Source organism: Phyllostomus discolor, chromosome 6 (genome assembly GCF_004126475.2).
Source record: "Phyllostomus discolor isolate MPI-MPIP mPhyDis1 chromosome 6, mPhyDis1.pri.v3, whole genome shotgun sequence".
Taxonomy (NCBI): Eukaryota; Metazoa; Chordata; class Mammalia; order Chiroptera; family Phyllostomidae; genus Phyllostomus; species Phyllostomus discolor.
Window position 1 is genome coordinate 71,168,477 of NC_040908.2, and position 23,492 is coordinate 71,191,968.

Consider the following 23,492-nt stretch of genomic DNA (forward strand, 5'->3'; position numbering starts at 1 on the left):
GCGCGGGCTGCAAATGAAAAGGTTGCCAGTTTGATTCCCAGTCAGGGCACATGCCTGGGTTGTGGGCCAGGTTTCCAGTGTGGGGGCGTGTGAGAGGCAACCACACATTGATGTTTCTCTTTCTCTTTTTCCCTCCCTTCCCCTTTCTCTAAAATAAATAAATAAAATCTTTAAAAAAAAGATTTTGGAAAGTATTTCAATGTTTCACAGATCTCCTAAATCTACAGTGACCATGTAACTTACACTCCAACCAGGATACTAGGAGAGGAAAAGGGGGAACTCTCCAGTAGCTACACTGAGGTAACAGGTGGAAGCTGTGGCCATGTGGGCAAAATGGTGGTGTCATCACCTTACTCTGACTTCCATCACTGGACTCTCACAGCTGTTCCTACCTCACCCAGAAGCTTCTGCTCCAGTATATGGTCTACAGCTTGTCCTCATAATGATCCCATCTTGATGGTGTGACCTGCTGTCTTTTTTTTTCCAGCCTCACTGAAGTATAATTGACAAATGAAATTGTAATATATTTAAAATGTAGAGGCCCTGGCTGGCGTAGCTCAGTGGATTGAGCATGGGCTGGGAACCAAAGTGTCCCAGGTTCGATTCCCAGCTAGGGTACATTCCTGGGTTGCTGGTCATAATCCCCAGCAACCACATATTGATGTTTCTCTCTCTCTCTCTCCCTCTCTCTCTCTCTCTCTCTCCCCCCTCCCTCCCTCCTTCCCTTCCCTCTCTAAAAATAAATAAATAAAATCTTAAAAAAAATGTAGAATGTGATAATTTGACACACACATAAATTGTGAAAGGAGTCTCACCATCAAGTTAATTAACACACCCACCATTTCATATTTATTTATTTATTTATTTATTTGGTTGAGAATGCTTAAAGACTTATCCTCTTGACAAATTTCAATGATACAATATAGTATTATCAACAAGTCACTACTCTGTATATTAGATCCTCAGAACTAATTTGCCTTATAACTGAAACTATGTACCCAGCTTGGAGGGCATGATGTTAAGTAAAGTAAGTGAAGACAGAGGAAGACAAATACCACATGGCATCAATTACATGTAGGAAAAAGTCAGAAATGGAGAGGAGAATGGTAGCTGCCGGGGTGGAGGGCGTGGAAGCTGGCTTGTTATGGCAATCAGCTGTGGCAGCTGAGCCCTCTCCAGCTCTGCTGAGCTCCTGACAAAGGCACTGAACTTATTTCATCCTTTTTGGCAAGCACTCTCATTTCTCAGTGGTGAAAACTGTGTTGTAACAATTGCCATGTGGGCAAACAACAGAATCAAGACAAGTGAGTTCAAGTCTAGCTCAATCATTAAATTAGCAATGTGGCTTAAACTTAAACTTTGGAGCTTGTCTACAAAATGAGGTTACTTGACTGGGTTTGGCTCAATGTTCCCTTAAGATCTAGTATGCCAAGATTCTATGAATTATTCTTCTAAAACTATCTTCTGAAAAAGCTAAAAAAATAAAGCAGCAGATTGAAGCTAAACATTTAAAAATTATTTTTATAAAGTAACCTTTCCAAAGTAGCATTAAAAATAAATAATCTCACAACTCAAGTGTCTGACAGTGTTGCCCTCACATTGTGTGTCTGCCACATGCAGGCACACACGCAGCATGTCCTCTTCTCTCCTGAGCAAACACTTAGCGCTTCTTCCAGGTGAACTTCCTGCGGGCTCCCTCTTGGCCTGGCTTCTTCCGTTCTCTGATGCGTGGATCAACAGTAAGTAGTCCGGCTGCAGCATGAAGAGAGAAGCCGTTACAAACCGTGGAAAATGCATGGTGCCAGGTAGAAAAGGAGTAAACCCCATGAATGTTTTGGTACTTTAGCAGAGAAAAGAAATTAGAGGAAAGCAAGCAGACCTACAAGGATTCACCACCCTGGTATAAATCTCATGACAACAGTTTGCTTTCACTTTTCTAGGGTATTTTTCCATTTCTGGGACAAATGCCTGTTACATTATGGTCTGCTTTCCTTGTCCCACGAGGACCAATTCGTTTTTGGTTTTTAAAGTTGTTTAACTTCAAATAAAGCTGCTCTTGTGTGGGCAGTCACTATTCACTGCAATGGAACTTATCCTGCATACTCATCATTACATATGTGAAAGTTTTAATGAAGACAAGAGGTAGAGAAGAAACACCTGTATGGTAAAGTATAAGGAGGTAACAGGCACCATATATTAATAGTATATATGAATATACATACACTTAAAGTATGCTTTACTGAACATATTTGAGAACAAAATCTATTATTCTAATTTGTGTGATAATAATATCCCTGGTATTTTCTTTCAGAATCTAAAAAGTAAGTTTTGGGGCTGTATTCTCAGCATAAGCTGTTTATTCTAGAAGAATAAAGTTGGTTTAAAATAGAAGCTCCCATTCTCCTAATCAATCACCAGAAGCAATTATGATTTCTAGGCAATTAAGGCATTACTTTCAGTATATGGCTCACATGAAGCATCACAGTTGTGGATGGAGTCACAGTGCATTTTTAGTAAACACCACAGATTTCAAAAATACCAGTGAGGAGAAAGCTCTTAAAATGCTTCATAAATATATAAGTAGACGACAGTTTTTTACTGCCTTTTTTTAAATTTTACTCTTCCAACACTAGCATGTCTTTTCATTGTGTACAAAGCTACAGTATTTCATCAGGGGGGTCATAGAAGCAAAGGAAAACTTTAAGTGCTTATTATATACCCATACCTTTTGTAATTTACTTGTACTTAAATGGCATGGGAAAAAATAAATAATATTTTGAAAAAATACCAGATAAGACCTGTCTAAATTCTTTAAGTTATAAGTAATTATGCTTTATTACTTTTCAATAGGCACAGTAACTCAAACTAGCATAATTGTTAAGATCCTATCAGATTATTTCAATGATGAGATATGAACCCCACAAAATGGTGAACTGTTTATAAACAAATGGATTAAGAGGCTTAAAAATTAACCATCCTAAGCCATAGGCTGCACCTATCTGTGACTCAGTATCAGACCCAGTGGCTGGGGGGATGGGCAGAGGAGCAGGGAGGAGCTGTGGCCAACATGTAAGGGACAGGTCCAGGCTACACAGCACCCTCAGTACTGTCTTTCCTTCATAAATATTAGTGCAAAGAAAATCTTCAGCTAGAACTGCCCTGATTTATTATAAATGCTGAAGCGCTGCCCTAACAAGCAAGTTGACTGCATATTCATTCTCACACTTGTATCCACGACCAAGTCATGGGGTCACACAAAGTAAGACAAAATAAAATTTGAATTAACATCACAATGGAAAAATGGAAATCTCCAATAATTCTGAAAAGAAATACCTTAAAGTCTTCACCATTAAATCCAATAATGATTATAACTTTTCATGATAAAACAAAAACAATCTATCTGTTAAACATAACTAAGCAATGTTTAAACTGCTCTTAAACTGGTTCTTGTTAAAATAGTTCTGCCTTAAGATCAAAATAAATTTCCCCTGATGCTGGCTGGCAGTGTCTCCCTTTTCTTTTTTTAATTCAAGTTCACTTTGTAGAAATCAAAACTGAAAAATAATGTTATGGTTCTAGAGCATGAAAAGAGAGGCCAGCAAACTGCAACACTGCATATTTAACTGAGTGGTTTCTCACTAATTTCAGGTGAATAGCACAAGAATAAAAGAAATACTTATAGACAGTATGGGACAACTGGGCCCCTCCCACCACAATCCATACCTTGTCTCATCCACTCAACCTCTTCCTCAGTGACAAAACTGCACAAAGCTCTGGCCATTGCCAAGCGTATTGCTCCAGCTTGCGCTGACCTCCCACCTCCTGAGACTGTGCAGGTCACATCATGTTTTCCAAGTCGGTCCAGGAAGTGGAAAGGGAACATCAACTGTTCTCTAAAGCACAGCACCAGAAATGTGGTTAAGTTTATTATAAAATACTTGGTTTTATAAATGGTTCACATTTTGATCATTTAGAATGGTTTGCTGAGAGCAAGTTTATTTCGCTAGGATATGGCAATATACTATGTCAACTACTGTTGATTCCTTTTATCTTCATAAGAACTTTTGAGGCTTGGAAATGACCTTGTAAAGAAATCTTAAATTTGGGAATCTCTATTACTCAAATGAATCTAACTCTCTGGAGTCAATGATCAGGTATAACATCAATAGGCTTTCCCATGCAGTTATCAACTGTCATCATGAGTCACTAAATAGAGTATACTGTAATGCATTTGTATAATGCAGGGGTGTCAAACTCACTTTCACCAGGGGGCCACATCAGCTTCACAGTTGCCTTCAAAGAGCTGAATGTAATTTTAGGGCTGTATAAATGTGACTACTCCTTAACTAGGGGCAAGGAGCTGGCACTGCCTTCAGGTAGAAACAAGGTGCCGGGCCGGATAACACAAGGTAGAGGGCTGGATTCAGTCCATGGGCCTTGTGTTTGCCACCTGTGGTATAATGTATATATAATGCTCATCCTGACATGGTTGGTTTTTAAAGTTCCTAAAATCACATTCAACTTTTTTCTCCCAACTGAAACACATATTGCTATTCATAGTTCTCTAAGTGGCAGGGCCCTACCTGCCTGATGCCAGGTGGCACACTGTACAGCCTTAGTCCAGCCTGCTTCCCTCAGCAGTGAGTGTCTATGTGGCCTCAGGCAGGCCCCACAGGATCAGAGAATGGAACACAGAACATGGCCCTGGACCTTCTCTTGTTCAAGCGAACAAGTATTTACTGAATATTGTTTAAGTGCCAGGTGCAATGTTCACTACCACCTTTGTTAGGCATTTTGATTTTGCTACTTTGCTTTAATATCTCTGCTGAGTTTTTATTTAGAAAAGTCAACTGATATTGCATTTTGCTTGCTTTTTTTTGACACTGGAGCTTTCTAACCCCCAAACAGGGCTTATAACAACACAGTGAAGCCGAAAGACGGATACAGTCAGAACATTCAAGTGTCACTTCTTGGACTACATTAGGAAAATAATCACATGCAGCAAGATGTATCAAATAGGACCTTCAAGAGTATAATTCGTGGGAATTTGTAATAATATTTTTTCAATAAAGATGTTGTTTTAAAAGGGAAACAACATAAATCTATAGTTTTTTTGAACAAATGTTTCAAAGCAACCAAATAAAAAATAAGAATGTTATAAAAATAGTACAGTTATAAGTAATAGCCATATTATCATAATAACTAAAGAGGATTTAGAGACTGATAATCTATCTAATTCCACCATTTCATTTATTCCAACAAGGAAACAGAGGCCAAGAGAAAATCTGTGGGACTGTCATGTGCACATGTGACAGGAGGTCTCTGCATTGCCTACACAGCTAAGTGAGTTCCTGGCATGGTGACATCACAAACAGAAGCTTCGGTCACCCGCTTGTTTGGGAGTTTAAACATTTATCTGTCTTAAGTCCAAAAATTTTAAGATTGCCCAATACATGCTTATTAAAGAAACTTAGACTAAAATTCAGAACAAAATTCTTTATAATTCACTCATGATATATCACTACAGTAGTCAGGGTAAGAAAGAACCATTTTGAAGAAGAAAAGAAAGAACCATTAGAAAGAGTCTAGATAGTTGAGAACTTGGTGTATACTGAGGTACAATACTAAATTTATAAGTAGGTGAAAAAATACCCAAAGGGTAATAATAAAAAATAATTATATTGCTATTGATTTTAATTAATCTGACTACAAACTGGCATATGCAAAATGTTACGTGGCTTGAAAATATTTCACAATTCAACTTCTCTCCTTGCAGGGATCCCAGATGAAATCCTGAGTTAAAAGAATCAAATTTATTTTGTTCCTTATTATATAATAAAAGTTACTTTGAAAAAAAATAAACAATCAATTTTCTCATTTCTATCTTCTCTGAATGCTACTCCCAGGGCACTGATTCTATTAATATTAGCATGTAACTTAAAATACATATAACTGCATAGTCTCTTTTAATTTTCTATAGTTGCTTAAAATGCTAACCATATCTCTTCTGCTACATGGTTACTGCTGTGTGAGTAATGTATTTCTTTAATACAGATGATTATTTAGAGTTGCTTTATTGGTTGTCTGATAGAGCAAAGGTCTTTCTAAATCAGAAAGATTATAACCTTTGTATTCCATAGTACCAGGCACATAGTAATACATGAGTAAAAGTGAGTTAAGTGAGTAAATTAATAAAAAATTTCCGAAGATGTTGGGAAAGCAACACAGTCAACATTCCCAACATCTGTTGCTGTTTGTGTAAAAGCAGCTTAAAGAAAGGTCCCTGGAAAGGTAAGTAAGCAGTTGAATTGACTTTCAGACAAGCGTCTTAGAGATCAAGTTCAACTCCCTCCTACCAATTAGAAGTGACCTTTAAGCATCTTGGCTGTGGTCACACAGCTAAGAAACAGCTAGAACCAAGATCACCTGACTTTTGGTTCCGCAGTCTTCATACTGGTCAGCATCACCTTACTAGTGAATCTGTAAGCTCCTAAGCTGCTCCTGCAAGAGGAAAGGCAGTCCACAGCTAGTATAGCTGCCCTAAATCCCTACAGCTTCTTAAAGAGGATGAGATCGTTTAGCCACCCATTCCAATGAAGGCTAGTCTTAGAGTTCCCAATCAGGTAGAAAGTTTCTTGATAGAAATCAGATTGTAATAGCTGTGGTAGCTTCACAATACCCAGAAAAATACTGGATCATAGGCAATCTCTTATTAAATGTCTGTTGAATTAAAAATGAAGAATAAGTTCTAAGAATATATTTTAATTGTGAAATCAAGCCAAAATTGAGACTGTGTATTAAATCATCAGAGTTGTACCCAAAAACAAATCACTGCATTTTTCGGAATATCAGATGCCTCCTGTGGCCCCCTCCCTGCCCCCCGCCATTTGGGAATAATGGTTGTTAATGCTGCTGTTGAGTTCTGTTTACATTTACATTGGTGAAATATTGTTATTTATGTTATTAAATATTTTATCATATTTTTGGCTTCAAAAATATATTTTTTCCTATTTCCCTCCTCTAAAACCTAGGTGTGTCTTATTGTCTGAAAAATACGGTAACAGGCAAGTATCGGTCAAATGCCATTCCTTCTAGCAGTCCCCAATGCTGAAGCTATGGGTCTCTTTGGCTTTTCTTAAGAGAAATGAGAACTCCCTCTGTCTGTTCCCTATGAAGATGATGGCACAATTACTTTAATTCATATTGGATGGAGTTAGAGTGGACTACTTGACACAAATACACACACAAATAAATAGTCCTTTTTTGAAGTCATCTTTCTGTCCAGGAGCTTACACTACATTACATTTGCAGGGTCCCCTTTCCCTTACATAAGCACTGGGAACATGAGAATAATGACAGTAAATACTGGAAAAATAAAAACTGTCTCAAGAATAGGCCTTTGCATAGGACTCACAAAGAGACCTAACATGAGTATATGTAAAGGATTTGAATTATAACACCCATTTATGATTCATGTGATTCCTGTCTCTTTCCCCATGGGATATGCAGTTCAAAAAAAATAAAACTGTCCATATTTAGCACTGGGAACTAAGCAAAGCCTGATGAGTTCTTATTTTAAGGCATAAATGGCAGGTTTCTTTGGTTGATAAGATTACACACACACACACACACACACACACACATGCACACACACACAATCTACTTCCTCTGAATAGGAAAACATCCAAAGTGATAGAGCAGTCTTTTTCTAATATTTGTGATGGCCAAGGCTGGTTTCTGTTGTTGTTTTGTTTGGTGCATGACCACCCCTAGAAATCTACTTTTCTTACATTTTGGCACAGTCTGAATTTCAGAATTCAGAAACACCCAAATTCCAGTGGCAGCTGATGAAAAAAAGAGGAAGATTCAGTTAAGGAGGAATTTTTAAGAATTGTTTTTTTAAAAATATGGAAAACCACAGAAAAAACAGTGATAGTTTCACTCCAGCTAGTTTGATAAATTATATTGGAAAAGAGAAATAATCATTGGTAAAGACAAATACAAACAGAAAATCATAAGCCTTCATGAACTGATCATAATGTATAATAAAGTATATTTTCTTTAAAAACTAAAAGCAATAGCAAAACCAGACGCTGACCTGTCCTGTGTCACAGGGAAGTAAAGTAGGTAATCGATTCCATTAACTTTTATTCTTCCACTTCCATGTTCATAAACAACTGCCTCTGCTTTTGCACTCTTTCTCTTACCTTTGAAAATATAAAACTTCTATTAGTAAAAATCTGATAAACCAGGGCTTTGAGACAATAAAAGTACATGAAAAATATTTTCTTCTGAATAACAGTATATAGCAGCATATACAGAAAGTTCTAGGACTTCTACAAGTCAAATAAAAATAATGCAGGTAAACTACACCATAATCAACGTAATAAAGCTTATTATGAGGTAATTTTGTTCTGTAATTCCATATGAATAAAACTACAATTTTAAGTTAGTTTTTCACAAGCAACAAAGTAATTCACATTTATATAACTTTAAAAATCAACTGATTAAGTGTCCTTTTATATTCAATAAGATATAATGTGTAACTGTAATTTTTTAAATATTTGAGAAATGTGATAAAATATAATTGATAAAAATGAAAGTAATCCTCAGAATAGGTCACATTTCTCTGGAAACAGTTAAAAATGACAAAACAATGATGTTAAGTTTTTAAGAGCTGCAGAATCCATCATTTAATGCATTAATTTTCAAATTATACCATGTGAAATGTCTCCGCATACCTACCAGAGAAATGTGAGTGAGGATCTAAAGTTTTCACATGTTTCACAGTATCAGCATCTGACATGCAGACTCACTGAGCATTTTCATTTTATAAGAAAACTTTATTATAAATATTTTTTCCACTAGTTGAAATGTGAAAATAAGATTTAACATAAATATGTGAAAATAAAAAGGTTCAGATGATTGTGTAGGCAAGTGTCCAAATTTTTTCTTGGGACATTATAAGGTTCTATTTTTAAAAACTTCCAACAGAATATTTAAAATGAGGAAATCCAATGTCACAGTAGCAAAAATAAACACACCAATCAAATGGAGAGGATAACTAGTTTCTCAATCAGCATGGAATTTATTTTTCCTCCATGGAATGTCATTACCTTCACTTGTGCTGAAGGCCATTCCCTGCTCATCATACTGCACAGGCTCAATCAGCTGTTTCTTTGATTGAATAGTTACACTCCTACGAAAGCTCTGCAAAAATTCTTTTTCAGCAGCACCACACTGCAGTGTCAATAACCTTTCCAGCAGCCGAATGAACTGTGCATACTGCAGACAATAAAAATTCATTAGAAGATGCAAGTGTAATTGCATTTGCTAAATTTCTTCTATTTTTATAGACCTGATCTTTCCAATGTTGCTTTTCTTGATGAATTTTGACAGGATGACACTTTGGCACCTTCATGCCACTTTTAGAAAATCGTGTAGATGCAGCACTTGCCCTGTGGATCTTTAGTGCTCTCAGTCTTTTCTTTTGAGAAATAAAGAGATCATTTAAAGAAAAGTCAATTTCTCCATATTTTGATGACATGAAATTGAGAGTTAAATTCATTTCCAAAAAATATTTAGATGATCTTCAAGTGTAATTTCTACTCTTTTATCTAGAGAAGCTTCATAAATAATTCCCAGTAAGTCATGTAGAGTAAAATGGGGAGAGTTTGATTTTGAGAAAAGGCACCTCTTAAATTATATCTCATAATACATTTGGCAAATATATCTTTAGCTGTTCAAGCTGTGTTACTTTAATGTTTATGATTTCCTTTAAAACTGAACAATCAAGCTATTTAAAAATTCAAGAGATACTTGACTTAAAGGGCAACCTCTTGAAATAAATTATCCTTGCTACTCTGTGCATTTTTTAAATAGTTCTTGAACATGTGATTAGAAAGTAAACAACTTGGTATTAACCCCTTAAAATTAGAAGCCTGAATAATGATTCTAAAGTGTTTATGCAGAAGGAAACAACTAATACTTGAAATCCTTAGTTAATATGAAGAGTGAAACCTAATTTTGATAATCTTATTTATGTTTTTGCCAACCCTAAAAGTCACATTCACCTTGTTACCATTGCCTTTAGTGTGAAAATCTCCCATTAAATATATAAAAATCTCACCAATAAGATTAAAAAGGCTACTTCAATTACTGTTTCCTGTGATGTTACAATAAAAGAGAAGGAAATTGCTCTGACTAGTGTGGCTCAGTGGGTTGGGTGTTGTCCCACAAACCGAAAGGTCACTGGTATGATTCCAGGTCCGAGCATATGCCTGGGTTGCAGGCCAAGTCCCCGGCTGGGGGCACGTGAGAGGCAACTGGTCAATGTTTCTCTTCCTCTCTTTCCTCTCTCTAAAAATAAATAAATAAAATCTTAAAAAGTGAGAGAGATGGAGAGAGGTAGAAGACAATATTCTAAGCAGAGGGGAAATACTTAGCCACCTATGGTACCAGCCAGACAAAACTCCAATCTTCCCCTCCCTTTCAGGCCTACGTCCTTTGTTCTCAGCTATTCTCTCAATTCCATCACACAGTGTGAATACTGGTGAACCTACCAAGGGGAAACTACAGGGATAACACAGCCTTGCTCATGAACTAAGAAGTTTAAGAAGTCACTGTCTGCTCTGCCTCCTACATCTTGATACCAGACTTTAGCTTCAGGATTTCTTCTGATGGTCAGTACCCCAAATGTACAGAAGACATACATACATATGCACACCTGTGATAATGTCTTTGGGATGTTTTCAGAATGAAAACAAATAAACACACCTGCATTATAAAAATCAAAGCAGCCAGAAAACAGAGTAAACAATAGAATGATGTACGTGTTCAATGACAAAGCAAAAGGAGATTTTTTCAGTTAGATCCAAGTGCAGCAATACTGATCTCACAGTTAGAAACTAACTGTAGACCAGTGGTGTCAAACTCATTTTCACCAGGGGCCACATCAGCCTCAAGGTTGCCTTCAAAGGGCCGAATGTAATTTTAGGACTGCATAAATGTAACTACTCCTTAACCAGGGGCAAGGAGCTTGGCACTGCTGCAGGGTAGAAACAAGGTACAGGGCCGTACTCAGCCTGCGGGCCTTGTGTTTGCTACCTGTGCCCTAGACTTACCACTCACTCACCAAATGCCTGACACCTTGTTCAAGCAAACTGCAACTTTACCATATCATTAATTTATCCAATATGTTAAATGAGAAAAGAGGCAATTTCTCTTTTTTTACAATTTTATTTTAATCATTGTTCAAATACAGTTTTCTGTCCTTTACTCCAATTCCAGCCCACCCACCCATCCCTCCCAACCTCCCTCCAATTTCCACACCCCCCGTTTTGTCCTTTGTATTTGTTCCTGTCAACCCTTCCCATTCTCCCCTGAAATTCCCTCCCCTTTGGTCACTGTCAGCCTGTCCTCTATTTCAGTGTCTTTGAGTATATTTTGCTTGTTTCTTTGTTTTGTTGTTTAGGTTCCTGTTAAAGGTGAGATCATATGGAAAAGGGGTAATTTCAGTACAAGACTTAAAATCTAGAGTGGCAAGGTACTGAAAACGGCAGCCACTGCCAAGGAAAACAAAACTCTCTGGACAATTTTGAAATTAATCTACACTGAAATCTTCCAAAAATAATCTAAATTTAGAACATCAAGGTATTTAAAACATCAATTTTCCTCTGATGATTCTGGCATATATTATAACATTTAGCAACATAAGAATCTGAAACCTAAGTGGGAAATCACATTCATCTGGAGAGTTTGTTAAAAATACTGATTCCTATATGACATCCCTAGAAACTCTGAGAAATGCTTGATTCTTAAAATTACATTTTGTAACCAGCATTCTAAGTGACTCTGACACAGGTGGTTCTACAGATTCCAAAATGAAAAACAGTGGCCTCAGAGATACTTCACACGGGTAAGCCAAAAAAGCAGTAAATTGTATGAAGGTAACCATGTGCTTTACTCCTTTTCTACTTAAACCTATAATAAACTTCTTACACTTATCATTAGCTTGTAAAGTTAGCCATCCGCTTTACTGAAGGAGATGAAAAAAGACCTCTATCATGCTTCCCTAGAACAACTAGCAGAGGACACCGGGGCACTTAGATAAGGAGGGTCTGGAGACCAGGCCTGTCACCTTCTTCCTTCCATTGCAGAAATCAACTATAAATATGTTATAAAAAGGGACATTATCTTAGGAACAATTGCCTCTGAGGAACATTACAATTAGGGTCCTAAAATAGCAATTGTCTGCATTGTTATGGCACAGGTCCCCTTAAATCTGAAAAGATTAATTACTTACATCTTGATCTGACAGTTTTTCCACTAACATTTCTTCTAGTTCCTCCTTAATCAGCCATCTGCTGCCAATCAGGTCTCTGTTAAAATATCACATAGATTCTCTTTTAAATTAACCACGCAATTAGAGTTATATCACAAAAGATCTCAGATATAGTAGCAGTTCTTGACTTGAAAAGAAATTTTTCTACTATATAACTATATTGCTGTGAAATCTCATTCAAGTAAACTATTTTTCCGATAAAATAATATTTCATGTCCTCAATCTACTCTAGAAAAAGTATCTAATCTAGCAAATGTTTTGTTCGAAGAGTTAACATACCATTGTGGAAATCATTTGGTATTAAAAGCCACCAGTTTTCTTAAAAATTAAAATTTCACTTGTTTTTCATAATTTACTTCAAAGGAGATGTTATGGATGCAAAGTTAATCTGTCAATGGACTAAAGTAGTAGTAAAGTCCAAATAAAGAGCTAGGGGTAGTATTTACAAATTAAGCAAGATATGTTCAAAGATGTGTTTTTGCGAAAGAAAACATGAAGCACCAGGCCAAAATTTAAAAATGGCTGCTCAAGATGGTGGATCTAATCTATCATTGTTGGCTAAATGAAAGCACAATCCTTGAAATACTAAACAAAACAAAACACCACAACCATGTAGAGAAGTAAAGTAAGTAAATGGGTAGCTAGCTATATAGCTATACAAGGCCTGTCCAGGAAGTATTCAGACATGTGATATGAAAAGAGACATTTATTGAAGAAGATACAAGAACCATTGTACACAGGACAATGATGCCTCAGTCCCCTTCAAAGTAGCACCTTGGGACCTCACAGAGTTCTCCCAATCGCCATCAGCTGCCCCATCGTATTTCCTTGAATTTCATTAATGTCTGAAATCTTTTCCCTTTCAAAGGTGACTTTAGTTTTAGGAAAACCCAAAAGTTGCAGGGCACCAAATCTGGGTTTGGAGGGGGCTGAGTCACCTGGGTGGTTTGATGTTTTATCAAAAAACTGTACGAAATGTGATGCATGAGGGGGTGTGTTATTGTGATGAAGCTACAAATCGCCAGTTGCCCACAGCTGTGGCCTTTTGAATCATCCGAATAGTTTTCATGGATGAATGTTAAAATTTAATGCAAATCTGATGAAGATTCATTGCTCTACTCACTCATTTTGAATTCGACAGCCACACAGTACACACTACATGTTCATTCAAAGGTGTCTACCACCCTCAATGACTAGTAGAGTGAAGCTGTCATTGTTCACACATGTGAATTCCAGTCCACTCTCCTTGGCTGCTAATAGTGGCTAGACTTTTTCTGGACAGACCTCATATACACAATAATTCTGAGGATATCATGCTCAAATATAGTTATTAAATACCATTTAGCACATAAATATGGAGTGAAGTAACATAAAAATCATAACCATAATATTTACTTCCTCTCAAACAAAAAAAATTACCAATTATTTTGACCTCTAATTTTAATGATTAATGCTGAAATACAGAACCAATTTCTAGGCTTAAGCTATGCTTGAAAAACATTAATAATAACTCACTTGATTTTAGTCCAAATTTTTCATATATCTTAATGCAAGAACTTACTTGGTTTTAGCTTCTTCTGAAAACAGACCTTTGGCTTGCAACTCATTTTTATGTTTTTCTAAATTGAGTAGTTTTCCGTAAGCATCCTATGGCACACAAAATACACATACTAAAATGAGAGAGATGGTACATTATTACTTCTACTTTATATTTTCCTTGAACACCCCTTACTTTGAAAGTGACCTCCTCAAAAATTATATAGCTGCATAGCAAGTAATACTGAAGATACTTTTTAATAATACTATTTTGCACTCAAACTAAAAATAGGAGAGTAATTTCAATGAGACTTTAGTATAATGTATACATTGACTGATTTTTAAGTAACTCTAAGAAACAGCTCCAGTGAGGTTGGTAAAAACAAAACAAGCTACAAACTATTTCCCTTAGAGTTCCACAAACAGGAACAAAAATTTTCCCTAGAAAACAATCTTAATTTATATAGCAATATGCACTTTAAACTCAGACACTTAATCAGTGAAAGTTATGGTATTTATAGCTGAACTACTTATCTTATTTACACAATATTTAAATCCTCACTATGTAGTATCTTACAGTTTTTTATTTATTTTTCATTATCTGATTTATTTTGTTAATATATTTTTTAACAAAGTTTGTGAATGTATGACACTTACTAAACTGTAATGCAAGTAGGGGAAAATTTTGCCATTTTGTTAGAACTTGGCGATAAAGATTATCAATGAAATATACTTTTCAGAAAATGGGTTCACCACAAATAGAATGTAACTGTTTCCCATTTTTTTGTTTGAACAAATTTAAGTATTTGAACACTCACATCCAGTATATGAGTATTCATTTATAATTTCCACATAACTTACCATAATACCACCTAATGAACATAGGTATTTTCAAAGAACGAGTTAGACATATAATATTTTTTCTCACTAATCATGACACTTTCCAATGTCATTAGCTAATGTCAGAAGACAAAACTCATTACAGATAGAGATGTTCATCTATATCTCCAATAGTCTTAATTAATCATTTCAAACTTGAGGGGCAGTTTCTTATGGGTTCTGATTAGACTGCCATATCATGTCTATGTTGCTAACAAAGAGTTTATTCTAAGAGAAGTGTCCCTTTGCCACTGTCTTTTATTTACTAGTGCTTGCATTTTATTATCTTCATTCCATAACCTCTGATTGGTATTGGAATTGATTGGTGAGTAAAGACAAAGGAAAAAAGCAGAAAAAAGAAGAGAAGCAGCAGTCAGAAGCTGTAAAACTGGGGCTGAGCTACAGACTGTAACATGGACATGAGTATTTCAAACAAATTGAAGCAATCATAGTTCAGGAATCAATAATGTAAGTTCCCAGGGCAGCAGCAGCAGAAGCATCCAAGCCTAAATCTGGTTAGATGTGTAAATTTGTAGGTCCCACACCAGACTTTCTGAAAAGGACCCTTTGTGGGAGGGGGCCAGTGATCCATTTCAATGATGCTTCCAAGAGATGTGCATTAAAGTTTGGATTTGCACATTAGGACTATGGAGAGCTGAGTTCAATGCGATAGCAAAGGACAAATTAAGTCAATTTGATTCTATTGTTCTAATTAAGGATAGCTATCTTTATAACTATATTCAAGGTACAAATCCATCACCTATAGCAGAAGGTATGTAACAATTTAAAATAAACACCTGTCTACCCTAAAGAAAGCAAAAACTAATGTGAATAATCCATGAAAAATTTGTAGCTCCTATTCATCTTAAAATTTTACAACTTGCCTCCTAAGAATTGGTAAGCCTCATTTGACTGGTTGTGGTTAGGGTACTTTTGACTTATTTCTAAAGGCGCAGATAGTGGTTTGTCACCCCCAACTGAATAGTACATCAGAACAATTTCTATGCACCTCTGTTTTGAGAAAGAAATTCTCAATTGCTCTGATTAGGCAAAATAAAGGGAAAAACCCACAAAATGAACCCTGATATGAAACAGATAGACAGAGTGCAAACAGCATCTGCAGTGACCAGACCCCAGCCAGACCGCTGCATCTGGGGACTCTGGTAAAAGGGTGGCGGCGGTGAGAATCTGAGTGCATAACTCAGAGATGTTGTGTCTTTCAAATCTAGCTATGAAAATATAAATCCAAGAGAACATCAACAGTAATAAGATACCCTCCCCTACTTGTAAGGTTCTATTTAATTTTCTGGAATAACAAGGCAACTTAAATAAAAATAACTAACCTGCTTCACAGGGAAGTTTCAAGTCAAAGTTTGGGCCACTAAATTCATCATCATTTTCCAGTGACATTTGAGCAATTTTACCTTAAGTCCATATTTCTCTTAAAATTTTCTTTCACTATGCTAGTACCATCCAGTGTTATATTTAGCTCCATAATAATTTATAAATAATATAATTAGAAAAAGTGCAGGATATGAAAAAAAACAACTGAAAGGTACATGTCAAATTTCAAACATGATAAATTCTATTCATTTGTGACAAATGTTAACACTTTGATGGTTGTAATTCATCAAATTAAATAATGCTCATTAAGCTACCCCTTATACTTCTTTAAATAGGAAAATATACGCAAACTACTTAGCATAGTGTCTGACCTATGCTAACAGTCAAGAAATGACAGCAGGGGTGAGGGATGGCATTCAAGAGTCTAATAATTGAGAAGAGTCTAATAATTAAGAAGCAATTTTATTGGTGCACATTTCTATTTTTCTTTCTTTTCTACATAATAAAACCACTCTTCAGATTCTATCTTGGTTAGAAACAACAGTTCTCTGGAAAGCAGATTCTACAGCTTCAGTTCCCTGAAGAGATGTGTACTAATTTACATAAAAAAATCCTGGAGGGTATAAAATATGCCAGGAACTGTCAACAACACAAGTTATTACTGGTAGCTTTTGATATATTGTTAAATTTCCACTTAATTTTTAAGGGACACTAGAGAATTGGTATGGCCCACCTATACTAAGTTTATATACTATATTTAATAGTGTCATTTTCAAATATGACAGGATAACCCAGATGTGAAATGCTGAATCATTAATCACAGTTATGATTAATATTTCATAAAATCAAAGTGAGCCTATCCACCCTTGTGTCATCAGATTTCCATAATGTATGAGTCAAATTTAAAAGGTGCCTAATTTGAAAATACCAGATGCTCAGGTTGCAGAAAAGTGCTTAAACTAAACCCTTCCAAGGAGTTGAGCAATATGATTTTTCATCTAAAAATCTGATTTTAGTCTTCTAAAATCTGTTTTGATTATTTTAATCATGTAGAAATCCCATTTTAGGAAGGGTAAATGAATGACATTTCTTGGGAGAGTGATACAGGAAAGTCAACTGTATTCTGATATACAATTATACATATCATACTAATTAGTAATAATTATCTTAGGTACTAGATCAAAAACAGAAAAGGAACACACTTAAAATATGTATTTGTTTTTTTTTTTAAAAAGAATCATAGGAAGTCAATTTCCTAAACAACAATCTTAATTTTTTGGCTTTGGGCATATACAGAATCAAATGAAATAAATACAATTCATTTATCACGGCTTCTGTTATTTATCCAAAGTTCAAGGGATATACTTCTATTGTAGACCCTTGCTATCAGTTTGTAAAAACAATATGCTATATAGTTTACACATCATGTAGTGTTATTCAACATAAAAAGGGATATAGTCTCATACACTGGTCATACAGAAAAGTACTCTGGGAAAGTACACATCTAGGAGAATTATATGAAAACGTTTATAACTCATATACCATATATTTTTACTACTCAAAGTAACATCCCACCATATAACAATTATACCATCATAAAAATAACCTGATTATAACAACAGAGGCCATAAGTTGAATTAGCTTTTAAAATTTTTTTTGTTACTTTTAGTACATGCAAGATATACAATGGTAATTATTCCTATGTGAGGAAAATGTATATCAAAGATACTTCTGTAACAGCAGTTTCTGTTGCTGAATTAATTCCTGTTGTCAAGAAAAGTCTTAAAACAGCACACAGATATGTCAGCATTAGTCTGTAGCACATTAAAAACTAAGCAAATCACATAGTTAGTTATTTAATATCTAACTGTGAGAAGGGTCACTATGTTAATTCCATTTTGACAGATAAAAGTACTACGTCAGGAGTTTTAAATGTTCACCACAGGTTACTGAGAAGATGTGAAGGAAGGGAGACCTCTGTAACTCCAAGTCCCAGACTTGTGCTTCACCAGGTCTGGGTTCCCCACCTAAGGAGCCCAATGTTTCCCCTGGGGCTTCTCTGCTCTGTAAGTCATTTAAAACAAACTGCAGAATTTCTAAATAAGCCAGGAGCTTCTTTCAAAGGCAAATTAATCCTGTTTATGCATAAGTTATTAGAATTAGAATTATTCGGTTTTGTTTCATATTTTATTTAATTTAGTAGAGTACTTTAAGTAAATAATGATTTTCATCCCCTAATTTTGTACATATTTTGGGGAGGGGGGAAATTTCATCTGTGGCCGTGTAATTTTCAATTTATAAAAATACTTTGAAAATACTCCATTATTCATTGTAAAACTTGTCCTAAAATAGAAATGAGATTTCTGTAAGATGCTAAATTATTCCCAATGCAGTTTTTAGAGCTAACTTTTCTTAAAGACTGGGGAGAGGGAGCTTGTGTAAAATTCAATGAACACTTATTTGACAACTTAGTGTTTTCAATATGCTACACAGGCTTTCCCACACATTAGTTTCATGGGATTTTTAAAAAAGTGTTCTGGGTAGAAAGGGCTCTATGATCTAGTATGTTTGAGCAGCAGTGGGTTAATGCAACAGATTTCTTTACTGAAGGACTTTGCAGAGCTTTTTCACACTAATGAGTATCTCCATATTAGAGTTTTCTAGTCCACAATAAGCAGCATTCCCAAACTAAGCAATTTCAGATATGCTTTCTTGAAGAATATTTTATAACCCGTGCTCCTCAGAAAGCACTATGGGAAAAGGTGCATTATAGACATGCCCTGACTTAATGAGTAATATTTTACAAAAGGGTTCCCATTTCAGAGTGAAAAAATCACCTCCCATAATGAGTTTTAAATAGTTTTCAACTAATTTTTCATGAGGGAATTTTAAAGCTTTCAGAAATGTATATATTAATGAGTCAATCTAAATAAATATTTTTCTAAAAATTAAATGATGCACAAACTCAACCATGACTACCGAGATTGCCAATACCTTGCTCATGAATGCAGGCCACTCTCCCCTTCACCACCAGCTTTGTTGGCCTGGACAGCTGCAACTGCTGTGGACAAGGGGTATGCCTGGCAGGCTGGAGGACCAAAGGGCACACACCCTTCTGGCCTATCCCTTCCTCGTCCCTCATGGAGACCTAGGCATGTTCTTTATGCATAGATACTCCTTTTCTAAAAAGTCTTCCGTTTCCTTTATGCTTCTGCTCAGGTGTTTCAGGAAATTTCTTTTATTCTTTATTTCTTCATTCTGCTCCTGAAACCCTAAACTGAAACTAATAATTGTGTCTGAAAAGTACACAATTTCTACTGGTTAAGTAGCTGTTAAAGAAATGGAAAACCATCCATTTCAGGTGAAAAATGCCAGATTAGACAGTGCCATCCAGCACAGAGCTCCCTTTTCAGTACTCAACTATCCTTTGAGAAACTCCTCAAGTCTCTTATTCTCACTTAAATTACTTTTGGCTGCTTAAGAAATTAGTTGTTAGTACTGTTTTATACTTTTTTCATTACATATGTACATCATATTCACTGTAAGTTCGTTACTGACTTCCCCAGGAACTTGAAGGAGCATTGTCCATAGGAAAATGTTCTAACTCCCATGCAGAGTTATTCTAATGAACCTGCAGAATGTAACACATTTACAGAGTCTGAAACCCTATGGATTAGCAAATTTTTCTTCACTTTATCTTTCCTATGACATTTCATTTCTGAGCAGAAACAATAAATTACTTCTTCCTTCTCATCTTCATCTTGTCTCAAAAATTTCCCTGCTTCTCCATAGAAATTAGATGGGCCAACTGGAAAGTGTTCACTAAAGCATTATATATTATCTGAAACTGATAGTCCCTGCAACAGGACTATCTTTCATTAGTTGCTATAATGTAATACCTAAGGTCAGTATGAAAGGTGGCCAAATACTACAAAGAAGACTTGGCATAGAAGACAAAAAGGGTAACTGATATTAGAAAGATCTCCTGGCAGAAATGCCCACATGCTCAACATCTGTGTATTTTTGTCAAAACGCTTGGCTGATGACTGCCACATCTCAATTATGGTTGGTCAGTGACATGGGGAAAACTGGTTTGGCTCAGTGTCTTTTACCCTGTCACATGGGAAGAAATTTTATCAACAAAAAGAAATGATAACAACAATCATTCATTTCCAAGTATTTAAAGCTCACCAGTCTTTGGGGGCCAACTCCCTTGCTGCTTCCTTTGGAAGGACAGCAGTGGACTCACTGTCACCCAGACAATGAAACAGCAGCCCCCACCACCAAGAGAAGGCAGAACAAAGAAGAGAACAAACACATAAAGCAGTTTCAATTTTTACCATTTTACTTTATGTCCAATGTTTGACTTCACTACAAAACCACTTTTGTAAGCCCAACAGTGACTATTGAGTCACATGCTATTTCAAAATAACAAACTGAATCTAGGATGATGTTGGTTTACATGACCTAGGAAATGAGACTGGTATGACTATAGTTATAATTGATAACAAGTACAAATATGAGCTAAAGTCATTGACATATATTTAGGAAAACATTTACCCTTTTCCCCATACATATAATTACTAATTCCTATTTGTAAACTGTTCTGATAAGCAATAAAACAAATGCTAAATAAACCCTGTATAGTTTGGGGAGTTAAAACACCCAGCAAAACAAACTGACCTAAATTTCAGCTAAAACATAAAGGCCCAAGAAACAATCCTATATGTAACAGAAACTATATCACTCAAAAAGAAAGAATATTTATTAATCAGATATAATTTGGTTTATCAGTCAGAGTATGCTAGTATTTTATCCACTGAGAAACCAACCATTTTCTTGAGCAATGCCTTTTAAAAGACAGAAACAAACTAAAAACAAAATTAGGCCTCTCCTGCAATCTGTAATTTCTTCATTATGATGGAATGCAACAAAATATCTTGCCCTTGGGTTGCGCAGTTTCAGCCAAAACAAATGCAAATGGCTTGTCAGATGACAGCTGTTTGATAAGGCTCCTCTACAAGACCTGCATGCTTTCCTTTTTCCGTGAAACTTGGGATGAAAGGCAGAAGGCAGGAAGGGAATTAATGTAGCATACAGTCTAAAGGCAATGCTACAACCGTGATTAAGTAGAAAAGTTAACAGGCACAGATTTTCCATGGCTTCGCTGCGTGCAACCCATCCGTGTAACAAGTTGACAGGCCTAGTGCGTCAGCTCCATCATCCCCTCCGACAGCTAAAACGCAGCACTGCATCCCTTTTCAGAGAAAATTTGCGTCTGCACCATGAAGCGTTGTACATTATTTCTTAGCACTGCAGGGGGCTTAGGTCCATATGGAACCTTCACAAATATTACCACAGATCAAACCGGCGGCGTCTGCAGGCAGATTTGACATACCTATTTAAATGAACAGCAGGGGTCCTTGGGCAGCCTTGGGCTGTGCAGAGAAACCTCAGTGGAAAGCTTCAGCCACAGCTCCATTACTCAGCAAAGACACACTCTACATTTATCATTCATTTCATTTCTGCCAGGGCAAGAAGCTCATTTGCCCAAGGTCAACAGAAACCGAAAAGAAGGTTTTCTTTTTTTCCCCCCAAGAAATAGATGTACCTGACAAGTGGGGGTTTTGTCCTTTCAGGTTTGTGGAGCTCCAACAAACATAAGACATTCTAAAAAGCAGAGGAAAAGCGCATATGCGATTCAAGCAACCTGAAATCTGACTGTGCATGGGGAAACCCAATGAATATTTTAAAAATCATACAATGAATAAAATTTGACACATTTTAAGAATAAAATGGGTTCTGTTGTTTAAAACTGGATATTAGCATCCAGGTTTCTCTCCTTTGGTCACAATAGGGAATGCCCATATTTGCACACTGTTAAACATTTAAGAGTTCTGAAAACAAAAACTTCCCAGCAGTCCCAAATACAGTTGGAAGTAGGTCTTTTTTCTAGACTTTCTAGACTCATATACTGTAGTAGTCTATGAAACGCAGCAACTATATCTGCATAACAAGTACAGTTAACTATCTGACTCCCTCCCAAGGTGCCTTACAGACCCTGACAGGATATATACTCGCCCCTACCCTGCTTCATGTTTTACCTGGATTGCACATACATGCACAATGACTGAGTATCTATTTGCTAACATGATCTCAATTTGTAAGAAAAAGCATTTTAAGAACAAACCATTCTGTTATAAATTCTATGTTTATCTTTAGAAAAATGGATTAATAAAATACAAAGCCTTTCAACATATTATCTCACCTCTAGAAGTCCTATTTTTGTCCCTTATGACACACACTAGGTCAATTGTGAAGTTTAGAAAAATCTCTGGTAAAATCAGTTACTCAGCTTACAGTTCATGTTATTTATCATAAAATATAATATACTTACATGCATTAATGAATAATATGACTGTTTGCCAGTATAAAAGAGAAAATGAAATGGACGACCATCTTCTCCCCACTGGGTTGCTAATAAAAAGTCAGATGAAAACAAACAAACAAAAATAAAATATACACAGAGAGAGATCAAACAGATGTATTTAACTGCAGTCATGAGACATGTTTATAATTCTGATTAACTTTTAAAATAACAAAAAAGCATAATACTTAGAATTGTAATATTTAGTTTAGCATGTAACTATTTAGGGTATTTTATACCCACTGACATAAAACAATGTTTGTATTTGAGAAAATATTCCTAAATATCTCACCATGAGAATTTCTATAACTTGTTTTAAATAAACAGTCATAAAACAGACAAATCAATGTGTTAGGACAAAAAAATATTAGGTTTGGCTGTAAATACAATGCACTCCCATATTCTTAAAAACAAAAATTGATAAAGTCAATAATGTAGTTCATTTAGAAAATTAGAAACAGGCGTAACATAATGAAGGAAAACACTAGATGGATTTTCCTACGACACATTATTTGTTTCAATTCTGTGAAGACATATCTCAGAGTTTAAAAACATCTAAAACAGAAGGGGCTTCCAAAAGGTGTTACGTGTAATTCCTTTTGAAATACAGATGGTCATTCACATCTAATAAACACCAAACAAACTGAGCAATGGAGTCTCTAGTAAGTAAACCAAACCACTAACTCCATGCCCTTTGCTGGTATTTCTACTGAATTGTTTCTCTGTTAACAATCTGTAGGAACTCTAATGTTAAAAGAGTACACTCCTTTGTCTATTACATAAATTGTAAGTGCTTTTCTCCCAATCTGTCAGCTGCTTTTTAAATTTTGTTTATAGTGTCTTTCATAATCAAGAGTTTAACATATATGTTTTTGTAGAATCTGGCACTTTTCCTCCATTGCAGTATTTCTCAACTGTTTTTTTTTTTCATTATCTACATTACTAAGGAGCCTTTTTAGACAT

At 35.7% G+C, this 23,492-nt stretch overlaps 1 protein-coding gene across 1 annotated transcript in view; it reads right to left on the bottom strand.

The window, feature by feature from the left end:
* Positions 1 to 839: 839 nt before the first annotated feature.
* MRPS9 (mitochondrial ribosomal protein S9) overlaps positions 840 to 23,492 on the bottom strand; it is a 53,955-nt gene continuing 31,302 nt past the window's right edge. The window contains exons 5-11 of the mRNA XM_028516193.2: positions 22,500 to 22,579; positions 13,905 to 13,990; positions 12,305 to 12,380; positions 9,117 to 9,285; positions 8,099 to 8,207; positions 3,724 to 3,893; positions 840 to 1,752 (exon numbers count right to left, since the gene is read on the bottom strand). Coding sequence (XP_028371994.1) covers positions 1,661 to 1,752; positions 3,724 to 3,893; positions 8,099 to 8,207; positions 9,117 to 9,285; positions 12,305 to 12,380; positions 13,905 to 13,990; positions 22,500 to 22,579 — 782 coding nt within the window. The 3' untranslated portion in view covers positions 840 to 1,660. The remainder of the gene's footprint in view (positions 1,753 to 3,723; positions 3,894 to 8,098; positions 8,208 to 9,116; positions 9,286 to 12,304; positions 12,381 to 13,904; positions 13,991 to 22,499; positions 22,580 to 23,492) is intronic.